Raw genomic sequence first — 27,476 nt, forward strand, 5'->3', positions numbered from 1 at the left:
GCCGAGCCCCCACCCACTGCAACCCCTTCCTATGCCCACCCATAGCCCCAGCACCAGCCAGCATGCACAGCTTTCTGACAGGGCTGCTCCTGGTGCAGCTGTAGCTGCACCCTATGGACCATATTTTGTCCACCCCCGGTCTAAAGGATCCCGATTATTTTCTTTTCATTTTTGGACAGACTTGCTCTGCTCAGGCCTGATTTACTTTTTGTTCCAGAACCTTCTTGCCCCCATCTCACAAGTTACTTTGCCACAAACTTATTTCACATTTAACCCCCTTTTCCCCCATCCCACTTCTCACCTGCTCCATCCCCTTCATTCTTCTCTTTCCCTTTATATTAAGCTAAACCCCTTCTAAACAAACTTACATAAGGCTATACTTAGTGCTCAGCTTTTGTGTTATCATCTAAAAAGCAAAATCTACATCTACATACAGGAAATCTAGGCAGCTAACTCTTGGCTTTGGATTCCCGTTAGGGGCCAAGCATCCAAAATTTAGGCAGTGCAGAACTTAACTAATAGATTGCTAAACTCTTTAATTAGATTAGTTCAAACATACTTGGAGATCTGTAAATGTAAAACTATAGATATGAGGAACTATTACTCTTGTTAGTTCACCTCAAAAGCCCTTATTATTTGTTATCTTGATCTCACTATAGAATCTGAAGGGGGGTGGGGAGGAAATATCACTGTTCATCTTACTGCTTCCTTTGGGAAACCAAACCTAATTTGGAAACCAATTCTCATATGACACTGAAGATAAATAAGGTTGTGTAGCTGCGTAAGTCATTTACCAAGCACTGAATTCTGCTCTTCAGATCCTCTCTGCCATTTACTTATTCGAGATCTTACTGAGGCTGAGTACATAAATGTGGACTGGATTTCACTCTGCTCTTACAATATCCAAGGTCAAGTCGTGTGCGTGTGGGGGTGGGTATGTTGTAAGAGTGACGAATTGCACATTTACTTTTGGAAATGCATAAAATGTACAGACAAATACCAAAATGGTTTAGAGCTGAGATTAACTTTTTGCTATATAAATCGATTGGAGATGTTCAAAAGTGCATCTGTAATCTATTGAAATCCATAAAAAACTGAATGCCTTACTCTGTTACACTCCTTACAAAAGTATTGCCTGTGTGTGTCTGTGCATGCACATGCACACATGTTCATCTCTATACATGTCCTTAATTAAGATTGGTGAGAATTAAAAGTTCTATGCATTAGACTTGCGGGAGTGACAAGAATATCACAGAGAAAGCAGGAAAGTGTGTGTGGGAGGAGGGAATAGAGAGGGCTGCTGTTTGGGATCTTTAATTATTTTTATATGATCCAATATTCTATTAGAAGAAGCCCAACAGGAACCTGCAGACTGAACTGATTCCTCCAGTGTTAACCTGTCAGGATAAATTTTGCAAGAGGCAAGGCTTTTAATAACCTCTTTCTGGGAAAGACAGAATCTCTTTTAAGATTCACTAGCAAAAATACCAAGAAAGTCTAATGACTGGTCTGACCATGCTATAACTGAACAAAATTCAACTTTTAATGTAATTGGTGTATAGGACATCATAGCATCGCCTGAGCTTAACTTAGTCTCCAGTACTTGTGATACTAAATCTCTTAGGTGTACTTAAAAATTCCATCCCAGTTCCTATTCCACTTGAGTGGGTTGTATTCCCTGAAAACACAGTATTGTTTCACAAAATTGTGTCCTCTCTGTGCTTCTTCATTTCTTTTCACCATCATCCACAGTATTGTTCTTATTTTTATTATTGCATTTTAAGATTGCTGTATTGTTGTGCCCAGGAACCCATATTGTAGATTAAGGACCCATTGACCTTTTCTGAATCTGGGACTTTATAAAAGGAGATTATATCTGCATGCCCATTTTAGAAAATGGGCAACTGAGCCACAAAGGGTAACTTGTATGTAAGAGACAAGGGTTGAATTCCTTCTTCTGCCTCAAAAGAATTTTAAACATATTTCTTACTGTACAAACTGTGCACTGTACAAACAAAGACCAAGGCCACAAGCCCTGATCTGAAAACCTATGCTCTGTATCTCTCTTGTCTACTCAGATTTAGGAAAAACATCCCCCCGCACCCAAAAAAACAAACAAACAAACAAACCCACAAACAAAAAAACCCTCTTTGACATTTGGCCTTTCTTCTCACACTTTCTATACAGAATCTAGCTACATGGGCCTCTTGTCTTTGTTCGGTCCTTTGTGCTGTTTTAATTCAGGCAATGAATCATAATGGATTTATAGTAGAAAGAAAAGATTTCATCATTATTACATTCTCTGCAGGTGGAAAAGGAAGATACTGTCCATAAGGAATGGATAAGGGAAACCAATCCAACGTCAGCTATTTTGTTCTCTTGGGATTCTCCACCTCCACCAAGATGCAGTTAGTCCTTTTCTCCATATTCTTCTTGGCCTATTCGCTTACCCTAATGGAAAATGTCATCATCATCCTTGTCATCCGTGCCAGTCACCAGCTGCAGAAACCCATGTATTTCTTCCTGGGCAACTTGTCCTTCCTGGAGATCTGGTATGTGACAGTCATTGTGCCCAAGATGCTGATAGATTTCCTGACCCAGGACAAGCACATTTCCTTCCAAGGATGCATGACACAGCTCTATTTCTTTGTAACCTTTGTGTGCACAGAGTATATTCTCTTGGCTGTCATGGCCTATGACCGCTACTTAGCCATATGCAATCCACTACATTACCCAGCAATTATGACCAATGGGTACTGTGCTCAGCTGGCTGCTGGCTGTTGGCTGTGTGGCTTGGTAACTTCCACCATCAAACTTAGTTTCATAGCCCACCTTAAGTACTGCAGCACAAATGCAATCAACCATTACTTTTGTGACATTTCTCCACTCCTGAATGTCTCATGCACAGACTCCTCTTTGGCTGAGCTAGTGGACTTTTTATTAGCCCTGATGGTTATCATGGTGCCTCTGTGCATTGTGATCACCTCATATATCTGCATCCTAACCACTGTGCTGAGGATTCCCTCCTCCCAGGGCAGGCAAAAGGCCTTCTCCACCTGCAGCTCTCATCTGGCTGTGGTGGTACTGTTCTACTCCACCACTCTCTTCACTTATGCCAGGCCCAAACTCATGTACACCTACACCTCCAACAAGCTGGTGTCTGTGCTGTACACTGTGGTAGTGCCCCTCCTGAACCCCCTCATCTACTGCCTCAGGAATACAGAAGTCAAGGATGCCTTGAAGAAGACCCTTTTTAGCAGAAGGAGTACTGGAGAACTTTGTTAAAGCTCCTGGGGAAGCGGCTTTGTGCAAGTGGGTCAGGCTGATCCAGCAATGTCTGAAAACAGGTCTTATTACTCTGTCCCTCCCTGCTCCATCCTTAATCCTTCTTCTCAAAATCTGGACTCTTTCCTTTTGTGTGTGCTCATCTCATCCGATTGTGAACTTTTTGGAGCAGGGACTGTTTTTTACTATATGTCTGTATATGGAGCCCTGACCTTGGTTCTGGTCTGTTGATGCTATTGTACTGTATCAATAAATAAGTCTTTGCTTTTCAACTTAAAAAAGTATGCATCTGTCACTCCTCCTATGAAAAGTACAGTGCCCATTATGAAACAAACAAAAAAATTGTAATAATGCTTACTATAATATGCAAGCAAAATGCACGCTGTTTCCCGCTCTAGTGGCCAGTCCAAAAATAAAAACACAACCTACTGCTGCTGCCACGTAATTGAGTAGCTTTTCATTTAAGTGAATTATGCTTGTGCTTTATGTTTATTTGCCCAGGTTGGTGAGCTGTACAGGAAGAGGGAGCAGTATGGGAGCTAATGCAGCTTTTTGCCTCTACTTGGATGAGGTAACAAGTGTGAAAGCCACTTAGACTTTTTTTTTTTACATGGTGATATCTAGTATGTACCAGACTGTGACAAACTAAAGGGCACCTCAGAGTTGGGACAACCAGAACACCAGTGAGTTCTACAGTATTTCCTTAAAGCCTAGTCTAGTCCTCCTCCTTTTTCTTGGCATATTAGAAGCCAGATCTTACTCCATCTACTGCACATTTAAGGAGACTTGGGCATCTCAGGGAGCCTAGCTGGAGTCCTTGAAAAAAAATGCATCTGATTCTGTAACACACCTCCATCTTAGCTTCAAGACTAACTTTTAAAAGGCAGCAAGGAGGAGCAAAATGTACCTACCTCTGCACTAGCCATCCCACCTTAACAACATAAGAAGTGCCATAGTAGTTTAGCTCAGTGGTCTCCCTGCAACCCTTGCTGGAATTTCTGGCTGGCTGAATAGGGGAGCAGGAGCTCCAAGCTGCTGCAGGCTCCTGCTCCCCACCTGGGCTCAGGCCTATGCCATCATCCCCTCTAGGGGGAAAGGGGAGGACATCCCTCCACTGCTGCCATGGCCACTCCCAGCCTGAGAAGATCCCAGAAATACCACCACTACAAGCTGCTGCAGCAATGCCCTGTGTCCACCCTCTGTGACAAGTCCTGTCTTTCACTTGTCACCTCCCCCGTGTGTGTGTTATGGCCGAGTAAATCAGCAGCACGCCTCCCCTTCCCTGTGGGTCTTTGTCTGTAAAACCAGACTGGATTTATCATAGAAAATGAGGGTTGGAAGGGACGTCAGGAGGTCACATCTAGTCCAACCCCCTGCTCAAAGTAGGACCAGCCCCAAGCAAATCATCCCAGCCAAGGCTTTATCTAGTCAAGTCTTAAAAACCTCCAAGAATGGAGAGTTAACAACCTCTCTGGGTAACCTGTTCCAATGCTTTACTACCCTTCTTCTGACAAAGTTTTTTCCTAATATCTAACCCACACTTCCCTTGCTGCAACTTGAGCCCTTTGCACCTTGTTGTTATCTGCCACCACTGAGAACAGTCTAGCTGCATCCTCTTTTGAACCCCCACCCCCTTCAGGTAGCTGAAGGCTCCTATTAAATCTCTTCTGTCTTCTAATCTTCAGACTAAATGAGCCCAGTTCTGTCAATCTCTCCTCACAGGTCATATGCCCCAGCACCATAACGATCTTTGTTGCCCCCCACTGAACTCTCCAATTTGTCCACATCCTTTTCTGTAGTGGGGTCCCAAATCTAAGCATCTCTGACTTTGACTTGCATCAAAACAGATGTGAGAAAGCCGTTTACACATGCACTTTGAATGACAACTAATTTGAGTTAGCCCTAGTGGTCCCAAGCAAAAAAAGTATCAACTCAGACACTTCACAGGTACTTGAAGCAGGAATAGGCTTGTATATCTGTAGGACTCTAGGATAAAAGGGTTTTCCCTTGGAGAAGTCCAAGGCCTGCTTTTAGCATAACTGACTAACCCCCAGTCCCCTCCCACCTGGTCCTCCCTCTCCACACACACCAGCCGGCTGCATGCACACTGTGCAGCCCAAGAAGGCACCAAGGACCACTCTTCCAGCAATTCACCCTTCCTTTCCCACACACAGCGAGAGCCCAGGGCTCCTACTCCCCACAGTACCCCACCCAGGCTCCCATGGCAGGGCAAGAGCCCTGGGAGGGCTTCCAGGTCACCAACTAGCTAGCAGCAGGGGCCAGGGAAGAAGTGGAGGGGTCCTTCATGGTTCCTTCCAGGGTCCCTCATAAAGAAACACTGGGTCATCTCTACCAACAGTACCCAAAGAGCCAGCAAAAAGAGTTGTGGCATTCCCTGCCCAAGGGAAGTGTGCAAATACCACCAGCACCCAGCACCACCACAAATTTATGAACCATGTGCCACAGGGAAGCTTCCCAGGGAAAAAGGGCAGAGAAGGAAGAAAAAGGAGGGTGGACCTTGCCCCCACAACCCCACCACCACCCACCTCTCCTTAGCTCCATATCAACCCCTCCCCCAAGAGTTAAACCATCCACAGCCCAACCTAGAGCCACCCAGACTAAGTGGAAGGCCCAGATACAGCTTTGGCCATCAGACAGAGGGAGCCTCTCTTACTCCAGGTAAGGTGAGAAGATCCTTCTGCACTGCCTCAGTACATGGAGCTGCCCATATTGAGTACACCCTGCAGCTTACTCCAAGAGATTAAAGCTACCATGTCACCCACTGTCCTTGCCTACATCCAAGGGGTCCTACACAAAGGCTGTCCCCACCCACCCAAATCCCTCAGCCTTCCAGAACTTGTTGTGGACCCCTGCCTTAAGAGTAGGGCATGCCTAACTACAACACCACAGCAAGATGGGAGATATCAAACTGGTTCACTGCCAAACAGTCCACCACTGCCATGTCCACACGTTATGCTCCACATATTCCACCATCCCACCCTCTCTTCCCATCCAGTCATCAAGTAGTGGGACACCTTTGACAAGGCTGAGGGATCCTGGTGGACCAGCCTGTATTCTAACAATCCCATAAGCCACCAGGGACTTACACTGGTGGCTCCTGCACAGAGCTCCCTCCAAAGCATGTTTGGCACATTCCACCAGCTCCCCTGACACCCACCTCTTTTGCAAACAGAGGGAAATGCTTACCTTGAGTGCACAAGGCTGCAGCCCTTCTACTGCCCCCTTTAGAGGGAGATTATATGAACCATATGAGACTCTATATTTACTGATATATCTGCTGTCATACCCTTCTGGGAACCCACCATTTTAAAGTGTGTTTAGATACACCCCTGATTGCTCTCTTTAATAGGTATTAATCCATTAATTTGCCTAGTCCCTTTTTAAACCTGGTTATGCTCTCTGCCTCTACAACCTCATGTAGCAATGAGTGCCACAAGTTAACTATACACCGTGTTAAAAAGTAACTTTTTGTTCTTAGTTTTAAAACCATCTTCTGCTAATTTCAGTGGGTTCCCCATAGGGCTACAGTTCTAGGACCTGGAGAATAACAGCTCCTTATTCACTTCGTGTACACCCTTCATGGTTTAAAGGGGGATGAATTTAAGGCAATCCTCCAATAATTAGACAAATTGATAAATTTTCCATGTATGGATTTGGGTAAATACAGTACATCTGTATTGAGATGCAAAGACCAGAACTCCACACAGTATTCAAGATGTGTGTGGGCCATAGATTTGTATAATGGCATAGTGATGTTTTCTGTTTTGCTTCCAATTCCATTCTTATGATGTCCAATATTTTATTAGCTTTTGCATTCCCAGTTTCTTAGGGACTCTAGGTGCTCTGAAAAACAAGGTGAATAAAAGTGCCTCTCTTTTATCCAAATAATACCCAGGATGTAGGAGACCTAGGTCAAATTCCTTCATCTCCCAAAGGACAATTCACGTACATTCCCGAAACTCTAAAGAGCAATCTGTAATGTGTTCCATGCCCCCTTCTGTTGAAGCCATTCCATTTTGCTTAGAATAATTAAATACATATTGGCCAGAAAAGGCATTTGGTGTAGGGGCCAGAACTCAGATCCATCTTTCTATCAGTGCAGCATTCATCTAACTAAGCCACACTCACTCTTAAATCTTTCCTCTTGGCTGCTACATGGGGAGATAAAGGTGAAACAGGATATATCCATTGGGGTGATCCAAAGACTTTGAGGCCAGAAGAAGTTGGACAATCTCCTCCGGCAGGCTTTAAACTAGGCTCATCGGGGGAAGAGGGAGATGAGGACAGAGGAGCCATGGAACACCGAACCAAGAACAGCCCAGCCAAGACAGGAAATGAGCACAAGAAATACCCAGGTAAGAAACAGAGGCCCAGATAACCCTGGGATTAGGGGGGCAGTGCATACACCTCCAAGAGGCCTTAAACGCCTCTACACTAATGCTTGTAGCATGGGGAACAAGCACGAGGAGCTTGCCGCCCTCCTGCTAGCTAACACTAACCCAGACATAGTGGGGCTCACTGAAACTTGGTGGGATCCAACGCATGACTGGGAGGTAAACATCAAGGGCTATAGGCTGTACAGGAGGGATAGAACAGGGAGGGAAGATGGGGGCGTGGTGCTCTACGTCAAAGAGCAATACACATCCTTAACAAACAGCATTGGGTCAGAGGATGTGCAGACTGAAGTGCTCTGGCTCCGTATACAAAAAGGTCTGGAGGAAAGGGACTTAACGGTAGGGGTTTACTACAAGCAACCAAACCAGGGGGAAGAGCTGGACTGGGAATTCTCAGGTCAGCTCGCGGAGGCAGTTAGGTCAAGGGACGTGGTCATCATGGGGGACCTAAACTACCTGGACATCTGCTGGGAGAGCAGTCAGCCAGGTCTGACCACTCACATAGGTTCCTAGCCAAGTTACAGGACCTCCATCTAACCCAGGAGGTGCACAGCCCCACCAGGGGAAATGCCTTGTTGGACCTGGTCCTGGCCATGGGAGATGACCTGGTGAGTGGACTGCGGATTCTCAACCACCTGGGCGATAGTGATCATCACCTGCTGGAATTCACCATCCAGCACAGGGTGTCAAAGGCCTGCAGCAAGACTTCAGGAGGGTGGATTTCAATGAGATAAGGAGACTAGTCGAGGAGGCACTGAGGTCCCAGAGGGGAGAGGAGTTAGGAGTCCAGGAAGAGTGGTTTTTCCTTAAAGAGACGATCCTCCAAGCCCAAAGGGTGACAATCCCAATGCAGATGAAAGGGGGCAAGAGTGCTCAAAAGCCCCCATGGCTCTCCAAAAGCATCCAGGAACATCTCAATGCCAAAAAGGAGGCATACACCCAATGGAAGGGAGGGGCCATCACCAGGGAGGATTATACCTCCATTGCTCAGGACTGTAGGGGTGCTGTTAGGAAGGCTAAGGTGGAGATGGAACTAGGACTAGCATCCCAGATCAAGGATAACAAGAAGTCCTTTTTTAAATACATAGGGGGTAAAAAGAAGGTACCGGGTAACATAGGGCGTCTGCAGGATACGCTAAGAAATCTAGTGGTCACACCAGATGACAAAGATAACCTCTTTAATAATTTCTTTGCCTCCATCTTTTTGAGCAGGGACCGGGGCATCCCCCCCACTGGGATCCCTGATGGACCCAGGGGAGGTGCTACCAGGCCCAGGGTCAGTGAGGACCTAGTCAGGGAACTTCTGGTGGGACTAGATGTGTTCAAATCAGCAGGTCCTGACGATCTCCACCCCAGAGTTCTGAGGGAACTGGCAGAGGTCATTGTGGGACCCCTGGCACAGATTTACGAGCACTCATAGTGCTCTGGTGAGGAGCTGGAGGACTGGAAAAGGGCCAATGTGGTCCCCACTTTCAAAAAAGGGAGGGAGGAGGACCCAGGAAACTACAGGCTTGTTAGTCTTACCTCGGTCCTGGGGAAGCTCTTTGAGAAAATTATCCAGGAGCACTTCTGCAAGGGACCAGCAGGGGGGATCATACTTAGGGGCAACCAACATGGGTTCATTTGAGGCAGATCCTGTCAGACCAACCTGGTGGCCTTCTACGACGAGGTCACAAAATCCTTGGACACAGGTGTTACAGTGGACATAGGCCTTCCTAAAGTCCAGAAAGACTTCGACACCGTCTCTCACCCCATTCTCATTAAAAAATGAGGCCACTGTGGCGTCGATGCTTACACAGTCAGATGGGTCACAAATTGGCTAGAGGGCCGCACCCAGACAGTGGTGGTGGATGGGTCATTTTCAACCTGGAGTGATGTGGGCAGTGGGGTTTCCCAGGGCTCTGTCCTCAGACCCGCACTGTTCAACATCTTCATCAGCGACTTGGATGAGAGGGTGAAAAGCACCCTGTTCAAATTTGTGGATGACACTAAGATGTGGGGGAGGTGGGCATGCTGGAGGAGAGAGACAGGCTGCAGCTAGATCTAGACATGTTACAGGGGTGGGCAGATGAGAATAGGACGGGTTTCAATACTGACAAGTGCAAGGTATTGCACCTGGTGAGGAAGAACCAGCGGCATACCTACAGGCTGGGGAACTCCCTTCTTGTCAGTGCAGAGGCAGAAAAGGATCTTGGAGTCATTATCGATTCCAAAATGAACATGGGCCGCACTTTGTCATGTATCCACAGATGCATCACGAGCAGGTCCAAGAAGGTGATCCTCCCCCTCTATGTGACATTTGTCAGGCCACAGTTGGAGTATTACATCCAGTTCTGGGCGCCGCACTTCAGGAGGGATGTGAACAACATGGAGGGGGTCCAGAGGAGGGCCACTTGCATGGTCAGGGGGCAGCAGGGCAGGCCCTACGAGCGGAGACTATGGGACCTGAACCTGTTTAGCCTCCACAAGAGAAGGCTGAGAGGGTATCTAGTGGCCATCTACAAACTGGCTGAGGGGGACCAGCAGGCTATGGGAGAGTCCCTGTTCCCCCGCGTAATACCGGGAGTAACAAGGAATAATGGCCGTAAGTTGACTGAGAGCAGATTCAGGCTGGATATCAGGAAGCACTACTTCACAGTCAGGGCAGCTAGTTGCTGGAACCAACTTCCAAGGGAAGTAGTACTCGCTCCAATGCTGGGGGTCTTCAAAAGGAGGCTAGATAATTACCTGTCCGGGGTCACTTGACCCCAGCTTTCTTTCTTTCCTGCCCATGGCAGGGGGTCGGACTTGATGATCTGTTCAGGTCCCTTCCAACCCTACCAACTAAGATTTGATCTTCTCAGAATCCCCATGTTACAGAGATCAAGCAAGTTAACTAAATTATTAATGCAACAATCTCAATAATATAGTGTTTTCCAGCAAGTCATTTAGTGTTGATTTTAAGTTATCAAGAGATATTCTATTCCTCACTTCCCTCAGTAGTGTTTTGCAATTGGTTAATCACCTTCCCTGTTAAGACTGACTGCAGGATAATCTAAGGGCTATGAATATGACAGTCAGTTGACATCACTCACCAGGCTGGAACAGAGGGAAAGATATAAAGCATAAATTGTTCATAGGTGTTGCCTGAACAAGTCACAGTGTAGGAGAAGAAACTCTCAGTTCCAAAGTTAAGGGTAGGATGATGGTTAGGGAAGTCATAGCAATTTGAGCAAACCAGCCTCAAGATGAAGGACATTTCCCTCCGAATGAATTAAGTGTCCTATTTGTTTTTGCATTTGTATTTTCTCCCATCCGGGTGAAAGCTGATATATTATTTTTATCTGTGTTAAGTGAGTGCAACCCATGAGATAGTGACTTCAGAGGTGCTGATAACCTGACAAGGTAAGTAACTTATTTACTGCTCTTTATCACAGCTATTTGAGAAGAAAATGAGGAAATCAAGTGCAAGAAATTCTACATTAGGAAGTTAGGGAATACCTGACTCCCAGGAAAAGTTCATTCCTATCCCCCATCAGTTAATGGGTGGGCTTGTGATCCAAAACAGATATCCTTGCCATTCTGAATAGTCCAATTCTTCATATAAGCATCCAGTGTTTCACTTGGATAGTGAAATCTTGTGGCCATGAATCTCACAGACTAACTATACATGATGTGAAAATGTTTTGCCTTTTTCAGTTTCAAGTCCCACCCCTTTTATTTCACTTTCTAATGTATTTGGATGCCAAATTCCTATAAAACAACCTCTCTCATTGTTACTTTCCATATATGTAGCCAAACTTTTATTTTTTTTTAAATCCTGTCAATACTTTGGGATGAGAAACTAACTCCACTTCTCTCTACTTAAAAGCACAGGGAAAAACTGTAATGACAAACTCACTAAATCAGCAGTCCAGAGGAGAAGTTTTCCTAAAAGCAGGAACCCTGAAGCAGAGATTTCATAGCTTCAGTGTAATCCATGACAGTTTATACCTGTTTGAGACTTTGCTCTAAGAGTTTATATCTCATGTTAATTGTTATCCTTCTGGTGTAATAATTGACAAAGTAACACCAAATTTTTACAAATTATAACATTATGAGAGTCAGCAATCAGAGTCTGGTTAATTCTGTATGCTGTATCAACAAATTATGTAATCTGCCAGTCTGAAACTTGCTATCCTTCAATTCCACTAAACTCTTTTGTTCTGGTAATAGGCAAAGGAATAAATAACAGCACAAGATTTTCCAAAGTTCTTTTTATCAGAAAAAAATCAAAGCTGACAGAGGTCTGCAAACATTATTTACATTTTATGCACAAGGAAACTGAGGTACACAGAAGAGAATAAACTTGCCTAGTTCACCCAGTCTTCATAACACATGGGATCAATTACATCTATAGAAATCAGCAAGGTGAGTTCCTAATTTCTTTAGCCTCCTTTGAAAAAATCTCAGCCTAGTTTATCATTACCAATCACAATAACCCTTAATCTCCTTTCTTATTTAAATAATCCTTCTCTTAAAGCTGATGGCCAAGTATATAACACTTGCAGATATGCTTAAACTAAAATAATGAGTAACATACCAGGCTTGTACACAAGAAATACTATATCAGTCAGCTGCATACATTTCTGATCTCAGCTGGCATGCAGGAAAACCAGAATCACTCTACTAAGTTTTTCTATTCATGTTATGCTTTGAAGTACTTGCATATTTAGCAGAAAGTTTGGCGTCAATGGATTAAATCTGGATTGGTTCTTAGAGGCATAACAAGCAGTTTTGGGACTTGGGCGGCAGCAGCAGCAGCAGCTAGGATAGCAGTAGTGGTGGCTGCACTTTGGAAAGTGGTAGCAAGCAAGCTGGCAGTGATGCTGGCCTCCAAGTCTCGAGTCAGCACCCACCCCTACTTACACTACTGTGCACTTTTGGAAGCAGAAGGCAGTTCTTATCTGGGTACCTGTTTTATAATGCTTTTTTATGAACAAAACCATGTGTAGAAATATATAGATTTCAATTATTATGTTTAAACAGAGATATTTCCAGAGGCATGGGCATACAAACAAGTGATTTCTAAGTAATGGAGGATAGGGAGTCAGCTGTTCCACTATAATTACCTACATACATGCTTGAAAGCCAACATGTGCTACATTGCCTCTCTTTCAAAGGGGTAAATGAAAGTAAATATGCCACGGTTTACCCTTGTACTGATGGCTAAATCCCTCCCCTCCCCCCACACATACCCTTATGGGAACTTGATCATGTGCCCAAGTCAAAAATGATTTGAAATTGAGATGTTGCATTTTGTTTCATGCTCATCTCATTTCAATTTGATTTGTGTGCGTGTCCTATAGTATTCTGCTCTACCAAATTTTATTCTAATATTTTTTCATCAGAACAACAAAACATTTACCTCATCCACACGTAATTGTTTGATGCATTCAAAGCAGGAACAGCATGAAATAGAATAGATGGAAAGCTGTACTGTCAACTTTTGTTTCACCAGGTTGAATCTGTATTAGTCTCGGTAATATAAAATAGAAAACAATTGGTGGAAATGGGTTAACTGGTTTGCTTAAGCTGCTCTGAATAATCATCCATAAGTCCAGACAACCATCTGTTCCAGATTAAGTAGTAATAGTAGTAGCAACAATGGGTGATGTAGTGAGCAGCAGTAGTAAGTAGTGGCAAAAGCAAGAGCACTATACATTAAAATTAATGCAAGTTGGTCGCCTTATTTCTTACAGCACCTCTGAAAACACCACAAATGATGCCTGCATTACAGAAAGAGAGATTGTCAATGCAGCTGTTTCTTTTCATTAAGGCTATTTAGTTATCAGATATGGAGAGGACAAATCAAAGCAATCAAGGTGTCAGTGAATTCATCCTCCTTGGATTTCCCTCCACTCTGGAAATTCAGGTGTTGCTTTTCTCAGTATTTCTTATCACCTATATGCTGGTGGTGACAGAGAACACAGTCATCATTCTAACAGTTCACAGAAACCGTCACCTCCATACCCCCATGTACTTCTTCCTGAGCAACCTATCCTTCCTGGAGATCTGGTACATCACAGTCACTCTCCCAAAGACCATGCTGAACTTCCTAATGGAAAACAAGCACATCTCCTTTGTGGGCTGCATGATGCAGCTCTACTTCTTCCTTGCCTTGGGCTGTACTGTGTGTGTCCTCTTGGCTGTCATGCCCTACGACCATTATGTAGCTATCTGCAACCCACTGCGCTACCCAGCAATCATGAGCCGAGCTCTTTGTACTCATCTCGCAGCTGGGTCTTGGATCAGTGGTTTCTTCATCTCCATGTGGAAGGTGCTCCTCATCTCTCAGCTGACGTACTGTGGGCCCAATATTATTAACCATTTTTTCTGTGATGTGTCTCCCCTCTTGACCTTAGCCTGCACCGACATGTCCCTGGCTGAGCTGACGGACTTCATCCTGGTCTTATTCATCTTGCTGATCCCACTTTGCGTCACCATCTTCTCCTACATTTACATCATTTCCACTATCGTACACATCCCCTCAGCCCACGGCCGCCAGAAAGCTTTCTCCACCTGTGCCTCCCACCTCACAGTGGTTATCATCTTCTACGCTGCCAGCATTTTCATATATGCCAGGCCTAAAGCCATCTCCTCCCTCAATTCAAACAAGCTGATCTCAGTCTTGTACACTGTGATTGTACCACTCTTCAACCCTATTATTTATTGTCTGAGGAACAAGGAGGTCAAAGCAGCCTTTAAAAAGACTTTGTTCAGCAAAGGGATTTTTTCCAAAAAATATTAACTTGGTACATTAGAGACTCAAGGTAAAACAGTGCTGAATGATAAAGAATTATGGCTGGCATTGTGATATAACTTAAAGGAACCAGAAACTTGGTTCCTGCTAAATGTGCAGTTCTAAAAGGCAATATTTGTGCATGTAAGTCCTTGAGAGAGATTTGCAGAATAGAGAATTTACTGAACTATCCATTAACCTCTCTCTTGTTATTAACCTCCTGAATCCCATTGAAATCCAGTTGCATGTATGTACTTTCATTCCCAAGCTTCCTCTGAGAATCTAAGAACATGAGTAAGTTTCCCAGGAATGCCTCCATGATTTAAATCCCTAAAGCCTTTAGTGCCAGGTCCAAAAAGAATGTAGGCAGTTTTCTAATCGCATGTGTTATTTTTGGCAATTGTGGGTTGTGATTTTGTTACCCTTGGGCTGTAGATGCACAACTATGTGTGTACACATGCTGAGCCTACACAGTAGGCTATGTACCTAAGCATTTATATGGAAAAATGGTTCAGGGGAGGAGAAGGACACTCCCATGTATTAGCCTCAGTACTTGAGTGGCAGGCAACTGAGAGGAGACCCAGATTCTGAGCTTCCTTCACCCAATGCACGTTTGAGCCTGCATCTCTCTGACTTGCTAGCACAGCACTCTAACCCCCAAGCCATAGGTCTGGCATTAGTATGAATCCTTTTGAAGCAGAGTCATTGCCCCCTTTGCATTTAAAAGCTATCGGATAAACTGGATGAAGAACACTGTAGTAGGAAAGTTCCTGCCCTGCTAGGAACAAACATCCAGGGTAGGACCCAGCCCCTCCTCCCTTCTCTAGGACAGCATCCATCTCACTACACCACAGCCCCTCTTACTTTATACTTTCTCCTATTACTCCAACTCCTTGCTGATCTGAGGTCCTGCTCCAAAAAGAGCACTTTAGGGCTGCTTTATATTACCTGATCTGTGGCATGAGTATTCAGGGAGATGCCAAGTTTCCCTGGGTTTTGCGGGGGGCAGTGTTCCTGTTTTCTGAGCCAAGTGCCCCAACTGGACACACATGCATAGCCACATGTATACCCAAACAATGTGCAGCCTACTGTGCATGCTCAGTGTATTGGTGTATGCATATGTGTCCAATACTGAAAGGGGTAAAAAAACTGTGGCCTGAGTGCAATAATGGCTAACCACCCGCTATTTGGCTGAACAAAGAGAAATAGAATTCTGCCTAAGATGATCAAACCATGAAGAGTTGCTACTGTGAGTGTATCCTCAAATTTGAAAAGGATACTGAAAGGGGTTAAGGGTCCCATTCCCATGGACATGCTTGAAAATCCCAATCTATATAAACAAATACTGTTTGTAAACAGGCATGGGGTTGGGGGGGGGGGCGGCGTTAATTGATATGTTTTTAATTATATATAACTCCAGGAAAGTCAACAAAAAAATAAAATCTCAAATAATAAAAGTGTCTTGTTTTAAAAGCATCAGAATGAGAATGTTCAGAATGTTAAAGTATCGTCTGTGTAACAAGGAGCACTGTGACTTTGTAAAGTATTTAGATACTGCTGATGTTGCATTTTTTACTGAAAAGGGGGGTGGTTGAAAAAAGAACTGTGCCCAATTCTGTCCCTTACCCACATCTGCACACCAGCAGGCAAAGGTGAGTTTTTTTAATCTGTCTAATAAATTGAGGTTTCTGATTCACACACAGATTAGTTGATGGTTTCAAGTTCAAAACCTTAAGCTTCTGAAATTGTGGGTCTTGGTGTATATGCAGGACTAAGGGAAATTGTAATGTGGTCTAAAGGAGTGTTGTCAAATGTAGGCATAGTCTTTTCAGATAATAACATTTTGATATCATGCTGGCTTGACTGCATCACGTAGGTGGCTTTAAAAATATCATCCTGCATGCTGTCCTAGTATAAGAGCTAATGCAGGAGTCCAGTGGAGATCACCCTGGAGAAAAGCTAGCATTAAGTCTAAGTAATTTTAAATGTATATAATTATTTATATATACAGTAACTACTAGAAGTAAAAAGGCAGAGAAGAACCATGCATCTTTTTTTCACCGATAGTCTGGTCGCCAATGCCTTAGCCAGGGAATCAGAGACCAAGATGTAGCTCCATCTAAAGGAAATTTAAACCTGCATTTCCCACTTCACCGGAAGATGCTCTGAACTTCCAACTATGGGCTATGCACTACCCAGTTCATTCTGTAGTCTTCTTCGGGACACTGGCCCACTGGACAGCCAGAAGAGAAAGACAAGTAGGAATAGAAGGTAGCATGCAAATTGTGGGGGAGTGGGTCAAGTGGGTTAGCATGATAGCTTCTGGCCTAAAAGGAGAGGCCACTAGCTGAAATAGATAAAACTAAATAGATGGGGAGAAACAGCCTAATAATATCCTGAAAATAAATCTACCCAAATCCTTTAAAGATAGACCTAGGAATAAAATTTCACAGTTCTCCTGGATACTAAAAATAATGGGTTTAACACACAACAGTATTGTGGCTCATTATAACTTCAATCTTTCTTTGTCCCACAGGTGATGGCAACTGTCTTCCTTTCAAATGGTTTAGTCATTTTACATACATAGATTTCAACTTTTTTTTTTTTTTTTTTTACTTGGTCTATAACTAATTTTGCTAATTTGTCCTCGTCTGGAAACAGATGTTGCATTTGTACCCCCATAACAATGATGGTGGCACAAAGTGAAAGCAGAGCTATCTATGCCCTTTGTCATGCCACAAATGCCTTCAGTAATTAATTATTTGTGCCACTTTTTCTTGGTGGCTGTCTATTTGCTTAATGGTACAAGAAGGTGGGCAGCCTAGAGCTGCCTGCACACTCCAGCTACCCCAGGCAGGTTCTCTCAGGGCTTGATGGACCCAGTCCTGCAAACCCCAGGAATTTCTGTACAAGATCAGGCCCCTCAAGCTCCAGGAGTGCCTACTTGACTTTCCTCTCTTAAAGGAGTCCTATCTTTCCCCAGTTACAAAGATATTCTCCCAGAGATTATCCTGGGTACATCTCTATAAGCAGGGAACATGTTGCCCATTGTCCAACATGATCAATGGGTGAAGCAAGAGACCACCTGCATTTCACCCAGTAAAGCAGATCAGCTGTGCCAGGACACACCCTAGCACAGCTGATCCACTTCATTTGGCAACAGCTTTTTATACTCTTTGTTCCATGACTTTACTCCCACTTCTCATTTAAAGTGATCACTTTCATTTCTCTTATTGAGTTTAATAAAAGTAATTTTTCTTACTGAATTTTAGACATGTAAGGCATAGATCCTATACTACCTAATAGGCACCTAAGCGAACTTAGGTGTCTAAGTGTGATTGTGTTCTACCTTGTTCAAGCCCCTGGGAAAAAAAAGAAATAATCATCTACTTCTGTAACATGCCTTTATCTCACCTTTAAGATTAAGTCACAGAAAGCAGCAAGCAAAAGGATCCTTCCTCCTTATGTTTTAATATTTTTCAGGGACTTGAGCAGGGTAGAACAGGATCACACTTAGACACTTTAGTCAATTAAATGCCATGTTAAATCATGTAGATGACCAAAGAGTAATAGACTGTTACCCTTAGGTAGCTAATAAGTGGAAAATGATCTGGCCCCTAAGGATTGGGTCCTATTCTACCCATAAGTGCCTGCATAACAATCTGTCCATGCTGCTCAAATACCTTAAAAACATCAGTATAAGAAGTGCATGGGAAATCTCCCTTAAAGCTTTTTATAACTTAGTCTCAAGGTTAAAACAATGGTGCATTATAAAAGTAGACATGCTAGGAGTTTTTCAGACTTAAGCATGGTGCAATAAGAGAACACTTGGGTGCTGAAGTCCACTGAGACACTAGATAAGTGGAACAGGATCTGACCCTTGTATCTTAGCTAGCAAGTAACTGTTTTTGAGTAGGAAGATCCAAGTACCTTCTCACTTATCCCAGCATAAATTGAGTAACTATGCTGAAGACAATGAGGCTGATTTTCCTTTCATTTATGTAAATTATTTCCTGTTCATTAGTGTCAATGCAGCTAATCCCTCTTTCACTCACTGTGTTATGAATGAGAGTAATTCTATGAAAATCAGCCTAGTTACATTACTGCAAGATGTAAAGATGAAAAGCCAGTAGGGGGCGGGCTGATAGTCCCAGGGGTCTTCCATTTATTCTCTGGATGGGACCCGACACCAGTTTTGGTATACTGCACCTGTGAATAAGCCAGATCATTTATGTAAGAGACTGGGGATTTTGGATCCCAGACATATTCAGTCCCTGGTCCTGTGACCCAGATTGCCATCAGTGCTCTTTGTATATTGATGCTTTCAAAAAGAACTGCCTTGAGAACAGGAAATTTCTTTTTTTTAGGATTTTCACAGCTCCACATTACTTCACAAGATTGCAATTAAGCCCAGTAACCTAAAGAACAAAGTCTTCAGGTTCCTATCCCCATGCTTTTGACCTGTCCAGCCCTTCAGGAGATGACGGCTGCTCAGGTTAGTGTTGTTACTCAAATCTCTTCTTTATAAACACCACAGCAAGTTTGCCAGCTGGTAAGTCTAAGCTGTTCCCATATTCCCCATAATTAAACTTGGTAAGAAAAGTAAACAAACTAACATAGAGGGGGGGGGGGGGGGGGGAAGGAAAAACTACACCGTTCCCCACAAAAATTTAACATTTCATCAGCAGTCTGAAATGTGAAGTTTTTGGCCAGTTCTACCAAAAACATTGTGAATATGTATTTGCTGGTACGAGGGACAATTATTTTTCTTCAAATGTTTTCTCCTCTTCTCCATGCTATAGTCACGTATGACCCCCTAGATGTTCTTTCTACAAACGTAGTATGTATATACATTGATATGGAGGGGCAATTTCTATAGTACTGTCTTATATTAAAGATTTCCTATTGGATCTGTTGACCAGCTCTGGGGCAGTCTTACCTAGAAATACAGACTGGGATTTTCAAAGGAACCTAAATGATTTAGGTATACAAATCTCATAACATTTCAGCTGAAGTGGTCCTTTGAAAATCCCATCTATTACAGATAGATTATTACCAAGGGTTTCAAATTTGTAGGACCAGTAGTCCACCATCAGCTCTTAATATTTCTCTCTGACACCCATGCACCCTTAGAAATGTGACCTTGATAGAGGAGCAGTATATCATGGCCTCATATACTAAGAAAATCAGTTTAGGAAGCACTGGATTAGACAGTGATTGCTGTTAAATGAGTCATCCCAACAGATAATTAAGGAGACTAAAGGAGTTATATAACCAAATGTTAAGCACTGAATTGAGTTTAGGTATTTAATGCCTTTAGACACTTTTAAGAGTAGAGCCCATTTTTCCATTTGTAACAATATTACTAACTGCAAGTCTTACCTCATTTTAGCAAATAAGTTCTCTAAAGTCACTGGCCTTTTCTAAGCAGAATAGCTTTTTTTAAAGGGACGAAGGCAAGGGAGAGCTGGAATGTACGTAGCGCTGTTTGTCACATTTCCAGATGCTTCAATGTATGGCAAAGTTATTTGCTTGTATCAGAATTTAATTGTCCCAAATTTTCTAATCATGTGATCCAATGTAAAGCTACTAAATTCATAGTTAGGTACCCCAATTATTAATTAGCCCAATTTCTGGAACTCCTAAACATGCACAAGTTTCAATAAGTGAAGAATAGCCTTCATCAGATTGCCTGTGATATAGTGATGATATTTTCAACCCAGAGACTCAATTCCATTAGGTAGATTAGAATATATCAGATTAGAAACAGGGCTCATACTTGTCTTCAGACTGAAAAATAAGATGTGATGATGACAGTGATTTACTTGCAAATACAATAAAGTTAAAGCTGGTTAAAAAAAAATTTCCCCCTCTACAAAAATTTCCAACAGGTTCTCAGCCTCCTCACATTCTCTCCTTTTTTAACCACTGCAAAAAAGTAAGGGGTGGAAGCAGGGAAACAGAGTAAAAAAAAAAAAAAAAACATAATGAAAGGAAAATTGTTTTTTTAGTACAAAAATGTCCTGTTTCCCAATTTTTCTATGGAAAAATTTGCACTGAAATCAAACTAACTTCATGTTTTGATCATTTATTTAGATGAAAAAAGTATATTAAATTACATTTCAAGCATTTTTATCCATCTATCAATCTGACTTTGTCTCTACGTTACTCATGAGCATTGAAAGTAGAAAGGCACCTCAGATGAAATGTCCAAGATGCTTATTTGTTTAATGCCAATGACTAGAATATGTACTAATATTTTAGCTACTCTCTGGAAAGTTAAGCAGAATTTAATTATTTTAATGACCATTGTTAATATTTACTTATTGTAAGATAATTCAGAAGTATACTTGCATTAAGAAGAGCGTTATTCAACAATGAAACAGCAGGGAGAACTGAATTATACGTAGAACTGATAGGAAAATGGTTATGTATGATATGGGTTGTTTTATGCTTTGGTTCTTATTGCTGTTTGAGGGGGGATATTGTTCATAGAATTTTTCCTTAGAAATTTTTTTTTATGATAATAAAAAACAAAAATTGGGGGCTATGAGCTTTTTCTATGTTTTCTTCTTTTCAGGAGATATATTAAACTCTCTCAAAGAAAGCACTTCATTTCTCCAAAAATTCCATTGCACTGAAAAATTAAAAAAAACCCCAATTTTTATACAAACAATTTAATGGAAAAAACTTTTTTCTCCCCCCAGTTATAAGGTTCCAGCTCTAAATTCTCCATGAAAGGCTTATGTTTTATTACATGTTTATAAAATCCCAGCTGAAGAAATTCTGCTATCACTCTCTTCCCCACTGGGGAGGGCTGGAGCCCAGCTCAGATACCACCATGGCCACCCAAATGGAAGGAGAGAAATATCCAGCATATAGGATATACAAAGCCCACAGATATCCCTGGCCAGATGTTACCCAGGGGCATCAGCAAAGGGTGACACTTACGAACATCCTTTGGTAGTGAACAAGGGACAGATGGGGTTTTTTTGTTTAGTTTTGGGGTTTTTTTTTAATTCAATGTTCTGTTTGTTGGAGAGGGAGGAATCATGTGGGTTTGGTTTTACTGGGTTGTTTTGTGGGGGCGTTTTTTGGACAGGGACAACCACCATAGGCCCCATGTAGAAGAAAGGATGTAAGCTTCGAAGAGACACTGAGGGAGCATGGAAATGTCTTTCTCGAGGTGAATCAGGAGAGTGGGAGTGGGTCAATAGGTAGAAGAAGTAGGAAGAAGTTTGTTTTTTTTATTTCTAGATGTAAAAGTGGAAGTTGGGAAACATGGTTAAGATTGTCCTGAGGATTTGCTTATATGGTCATCTGGACAGGGAAACAGTAGCTGACAGAGTGACAGGATGGGTGGAGATGTGAAGTTCTCAGGTTTTCTGGCACCTACTGTTGTTTCCCATCTGTAGGCTGTTTACCTGTTTATTCTAAGCTGCTCTGAACCTTTTGGATATGGCAGGATATACATCTAATAGATACATAAATGAATCCACAACAGGATGGGGCCCGACTTGGGTTGTGGTGTAATAATAATCAATTTCTGCAGGTGAAAATCTCTTTAATGGAACTGAATAATCAATCTAGAGTGACAGAATTCATTCTCCTGGGTTTCCCTGGCTCTTTCCAGCTGCAGATTCTACTCTTCGTGATATTCCTCACCATCTATCTATTGATCTTAGTGGAAAATATCGTCATCATTGTGACAGTCCAGCTGAACCAAAATCTCCACAAGCCAATGTACTACTTCCTGAGCAATCTCTCCTTCCTGGAGATCTGGTATGTCACAGTGACTGTGCCCAAGCTGCTGGTGAATTTTATGACTGAAAAGAAAACCATCTCTTTCATTGGGTGTATGACCCAGCTTTACTTCTTCCTGGCACTGGCCAGCACTGAGTGTGCCCTCCTGGCTGTCATGGCCTATGTGGCCATCTGCAAGCCACTGCGCTACCCAACCATCATGAACCACAGGGTCTCCTTACATCTAGCAGCTGGATCTTGGCTCAGTGGTGGCTTAATTTCTCTGATGAAGACAACAATCATATCCCGGCTGGCCTACTGTGGCCCATGCATCATCAATCACTTCTTCTGTGATGTATCTCCCCTCCTAAAATTGGCTTGCACTGACCTCTACTTAGCTGAAATTACTGACTTTATTTTAGCATTGCTTATTTTGGTAGTCCCACTGTCTACCACTATCCTCTCCTACATTCTCATCATTTCCACCATCCTGCACATCCCCTCAGGACAAGGGCGCATCAAAGCCTTCTCCACATGTACCTCACATCTCACCGTCGTTGTCATTTTCTATGCTGCTACCATCTTCATCTATGCCCAGCCCAAGGCAATCTCATCTTTCAACTCTAATAAGCATGTGTCAGTGCTGTACACAATCCTGGTTCCACTACTCAACCCTGTTATCTACTGCCTGAGAAACAAGGAAGTGAAAGAGGCTATGAGAAAGACTTTACTCAGAGGGAACTTTACTCCACAGTAAAGGACCCGTCCCAGTTAGAGCACACTTCCACACACCGACTATTTGATCCTATGAATGCTCATTGCCTCCCTTTTCTACAGCTTTAAATTAAGGATAGTGAAAACTACCTCCCTCATTAAATAATGTATTATCTTTTTTAAAGTAAAAAATATTTTTGATGTTGCAGGTGAAGTGATTTATGCATAATTAAAAACTTTAAAACAATTTTCAATTTTTCTTGTTAACTAGAGAAACAAGTTGGTCAAACAAACTAATAAGGAATAATTTAGGCAGATTTAATCCTGCCTTGGAAAAAGTTAAGGCAATAAAGATATCATTTTTTCATGGGATATTTTCACTTCCCCTCCATCCTCCCATCATCTTAATATTCCAGATATTAAATCTGGGCTGTTGAAGGAAACAAAGGAATTGAGATTCTAGGTCAACATTCAAATGTTTTGTCAAGTCCTACCTTTAGGCATGTCTAGCAGGGGTGCCTAATCCTATGTCTAGGATTCCTTATATAAGCTCCAAAATGTGATTTCAGTTTAGGCACCTAGGTACTCTGTACAGAGAGTGAAGAGAGGTATGTTGCTCAGAAAGCTGAAAGACACTGAAAGGTAACCAGCAATGAGGTATGTTCTGGGACTCTTCACACATTTTTCATTAGACATCCATTTGTTAATTAAAAAAAGAAAAGAAAAAAGAAAAGAAAAGAAAAGAAAAGAAAACCCTGGTAACAGGACCCATGACCTAGAAACTCCACTTCTACTGGAGTGAAAAACCCCCACAAGACAGAGCTTCTACTGCACTCTTGGCTACCTAGTGCTTTAGCTTCAGCTGGAGGGGAGGAGAGTGCCTTCACTTATCATATCACATGCTTACTAGGGCACTTCCCTAAAAAGCAGATGACATTACATCAGCTACCTCAGAGGCTGAAGGGCTTTGCACACAGACTCTGATTTAGCACTCTAACAACAAGGCATCACCTGAGGAAGGGTCAGGTAGCATCACTGTCATTATTTTATTTTTATTTTTTTTAATGTAAGTTACCTGTGGTCTGCAATAGTGAATAAAACACAAAGAATATTGGGAGAGGAAGATGGACCAGAACACAAGGCAAACTCCAAGGCCACAACCAACTTGGAGGCATAGATACCAGCTCCCTCTGACTTCTGTTCCTTCTATCCCCAAGGATCGCCACCTCTTGACTCCCACTGGGCCATATTCAACAGAAGTGGAGGGTGATCTTGGCCCTGTGCATCCCATAGCCACGCAATGAAGACATTTGGCTGGGAAATGGGACTATGACTTCAAGGAGCTCATATTGAGAAGTAGCCTAGGACGTAAGCTTATCACTCACTAGACAAATGCCATAGCCACTAGAGTAGTAGGCTAAAAAAAAGTGAAAACCCTTCCCTCTCGGTTGCGATTAACATTTCACTGGATTGTGCGCCTTGCATAAAAGAATCACAATGGGGTATAGATAGTTACATTCCTCTACTCACCTCAGTTTCCCATTGCCTAAATTTAAATAGAAACACCTCAACGGTCAGTTTTGAAGCAAAAACATTCAAGATACAGGTACTATCATACCGCAGAGTTAATAGGTAAGTTAATTTTGGGATAAAGGCAATAGTCAGAAGGAAATAATTCTCAAGTAGCTCAAGGAAATCCTTTAAATACATTATAAAATACATCTTCGTCTTTTGCAAAGGAATTTTGTGCGTCAATAGTCCTCTAGGTTCAGTATATAAATTTAAATCAATATTGACCATCCTATTCACTCTGTATGGACTTGAGGAGCTGGAGAAAAGACCCACTAACTACATAAACCAAGCAGAGGTATTATGGGAAGTAGGAATGAAAAGACAAGTCCTTTAGCTTCAGAAGACCTCCTATCACATCAGCCAGAAGTGAGTTCAGTAAGCCAACACTACCACATTTCCCTACTTAACAATTATATTCATGATTTTCTTTTTTTCAGTGTTGGGATGGATGGGATCTGAGACCATGATTCTCTAGTGGTTAAAGTACTCATCTTGGAGTGGGAGACCTGGATGACAGGTTTAATTACGATCCTTTGTCCAATGACTGCCTGGAGTGAAATGCAGTGAGCATGGACCAGAATGCTGGCCGCATGACTGCCAGGAGAGGATCCCATTCATTGGACTATGTTGCCAGGTTCTCTCCTGCCTGCCTTCCTTCTGTCCCAATGAACTTTGCCTCCCTGGCTTCCCAGTGGCTCTGCGTCCATGGTTATATCCTTCTTCCGAGGGAGGCAAGATGGAGGTATGCCCCTCCTCAAGCTGATGAGGGCCTAGACCCCAGATCTGCCATTTCCTGTCAATTGCTTGATTTCTGCAAAAAGTTGGGCATGAGGTCCACCTGCAGCCAGGTGGCTACCCTCTTGGAGTTCTGGATGCAGGGTAGATGAAGATGTATAAGCTCTGAGGAGAAGCAGGACTTCAGACTCACCTTTGTACTTTGTGTGTCCTACTGACCAACTCTAGCAGCTGCCTACTTAGGATGGAGGCTAGCTGTATTTCCCATTGAAGAGTCTTAAAATTCCCCACAATCATGCAAACAGAGTCTTAGTGCTGAGCCCTATTTGGATGACCCTCCTGGAGCACATAATATATTGTTTGGCTTTGGCAAAGGCTAAATAGAGGCACCAGAAAGGCCATTCTAAATGTGGCCCACAGTCAAAGACATATTTTGGAAGTCAGTGGTAAATGGTATTGAGATGCCTAGGATGGAATTTTTCTTTCATTGTACACCTAATGGCAGTTTTCCAGCTGCAAACCATGATGTGTTTTGGTATTGCCTCTGCACTGTGGACACACAAATGTCTGCATGTAAACTTAGCACGCACAGAGCTATGCACTGGCTAGGCATATATGCAGCAATGTATACTGTAAGTCCCAGAAAAGTGAGGGTGGGTACTGTTTCAGTCCTAGTCACCAATGTCTAAGGCCTTTACCCAGGAAGCTGGAGACCTGGGTTCTCAGGCCCCCACATCCACAAAGTTTGAAAGTACATCTCTAACTTCTCAGGATAGTGCAGTAACCACACATCAAGTATTACTGGAAAGCAGCACCCATCCTATAAAGCCAACCATCCTCTGGCTTGCCCTTTTCCTCCTGGCTGCCCATCGGACTGGTTTCAAAAGGCCTGGAGAACAACTAACCTATGATGTGGTGATCACAAGATTGTGCTGCAAAGTCAACAAGATGCAGACTCAGACCTGCTCTGAGTAAGGGAGGGCATCTAGAAACCAGGTGTCCTGTTTGCAGTCGATGTGCCAAAACCACTCAGCTACTGCGGCCAACACACAGGCATGTCTTCCTCATCTGTCTAATAACCCTTAATCATAGGCTCTGCTCAGCTTCACTGTCATGCTTGGGACAGGTATGAGTCCAGAATGGGCATGAAGGCAAAGCTGTGTACCTGCCTGGCCACTGTGGCACCTACTGAGCATTGTCCAGTCTTCATATACACACTTACACATCCACACCCAGGGGGCATAGAATTCCTAGCTGCATACAAATCTAGGAAGGACTTCAGCCAAAGCTGTCACTGACCCAGCTAGAAAAACAAGACTGAGATGCAAAAAGAAATAGAATTTCACCCTAAATGGCCCAAACACCAGAGTTCATTTTTTTTAAACAACTCTCAGAGCTTTAAACAACTCTCAGAACTTGAAGTTGGTTTTCTTCCCCGAGATCACACATGAAGAACTTGGCTGAAATGAATCCAAAGCTGATGGTCCAACTCCCAGCACCTGGATCTCTCCCGGTGCTGACAATCCTCCCAGCACCCAGCATGCCCCAGCTGGGAGTGCCCACAGCAAGTCCATCTAGATTCAGAGTGCTCCAGCCACACTGCTCTCTCCCAGCACTTGGTGTGCACTTCCAGCACTGGGAATTTTCAGTGACTGGATTGCTCCCAGTGTTCAGATGATTCCTGGCCCAAGAAGTCCCAGTAGGGAGTAGGATCAGTGTCTGGACAGCTGTTTGTCTGTCACTCAGCCTACCAAACTGTCCATCCTACTCTCCTCCCCCCTCCCCCCACACCCCATGGAGGGGATGGAGGAGAAAGCAGAATGCTATGGGTTGCTGAGGGATCCAAGAGGTCTGTAGCACTCTCTGCAGTATACGCACATATAGAGCAGCAAAGCACTTCAAAATAGTAGCCAATACAAACAGGCATGATTTTGCAACACAATTTTGCTACCCAAGGTTTTGGGTAGATGTGAAATAAACTTGCCTGCCTATCTCCTTAGACCAACAAGGCTACAACCAAAAACCCTAGAAGCATTTGAAACATTTCAGTTTCATCTGTATGCACCCTCAGCATATATCACCCAAGAGACTCTTCCTCCATTGTGCTGCAGCCCATCATAGACTACCAGGGGTGGGTCACTCATGTAGCCACCAGGTGGTCAGGCAAGGTCCATGATATCAGGATCTTCAAACACCCCAGTTTGATGCCTCTGATGACTGGAGGGAGTAACTAGTCCACACCCACTGGCATT

The 27,476-nt window shown here is 43.1% G+C and overlaps 3 protein-coding genes across 3 annotated transcripts; all 3 read left to right on the forward strand.

The window, feature by feature from the left end:
- The first annotated feature begins 829 nt into the window (after positions 1-829).
- On the forward strand, positions 830-3,285 carry LOC102371079 (olfactory receptor 6Y1-like). The gene is made up of 2 exons (XM_006034104.2): positions 830-908; positions 2,309-3,285. Exon 2 carries the CDS (start codon positions 2,338-2,340, stop codon positions 3,283-3,285), a length of 948 nt encoding a protein of 315 aa, XP_006034166.1. The 5' UTR covers positions 830-908; positions 2,309-2,337.
- A 10,230-nt stretch (positions 3,286-13,515) lies between these two features.
- On the forward strand, positions 13,516-14,469 carry LOC102371341 (olfactory receptor 6A2-like). Its single transcript, XM_006034105.2, has one exon. The coding sequence runs from the start codon at positions 13,516-13,518 to the stop codon at positions 14,467-14,469; it is 954 nt and encodes a 317-aa protein (XP_006034167.1).
- A 7,558-nt stretch (positions 14,470-22,027) lies between these two features.
- LOC102371598 (olfactory receptor 6A2-like) lies at positions 22,028-22,960 on the forward strand. The gene has a single exon (XM_025216054.1). The coding sequence runs from the start codon at positions 22,028-22,030 to the stop codon at positions 22,958-22,960; it is 933 nt and encodes a 310-aa protein (XP_025071839.1).
- The last annotated feature ends 4,516 nt before the right edge of the window (positions 22,961-27,476 follow it).

This window comes from Alligator sinensis, unplaced genomic scaffold (genome assembly GCF_000455745.1).
Source record: "Alligator sinensis unplaced genomic scaffold, ASM45574v1 scaffold79_1, whole genome shotgun sequence".
Lineage (NCBI taxonomy): Eukaryota > Metazoa > Chordata > Crocodylia > Alligatoridae > Alligator > Alligator sinensis.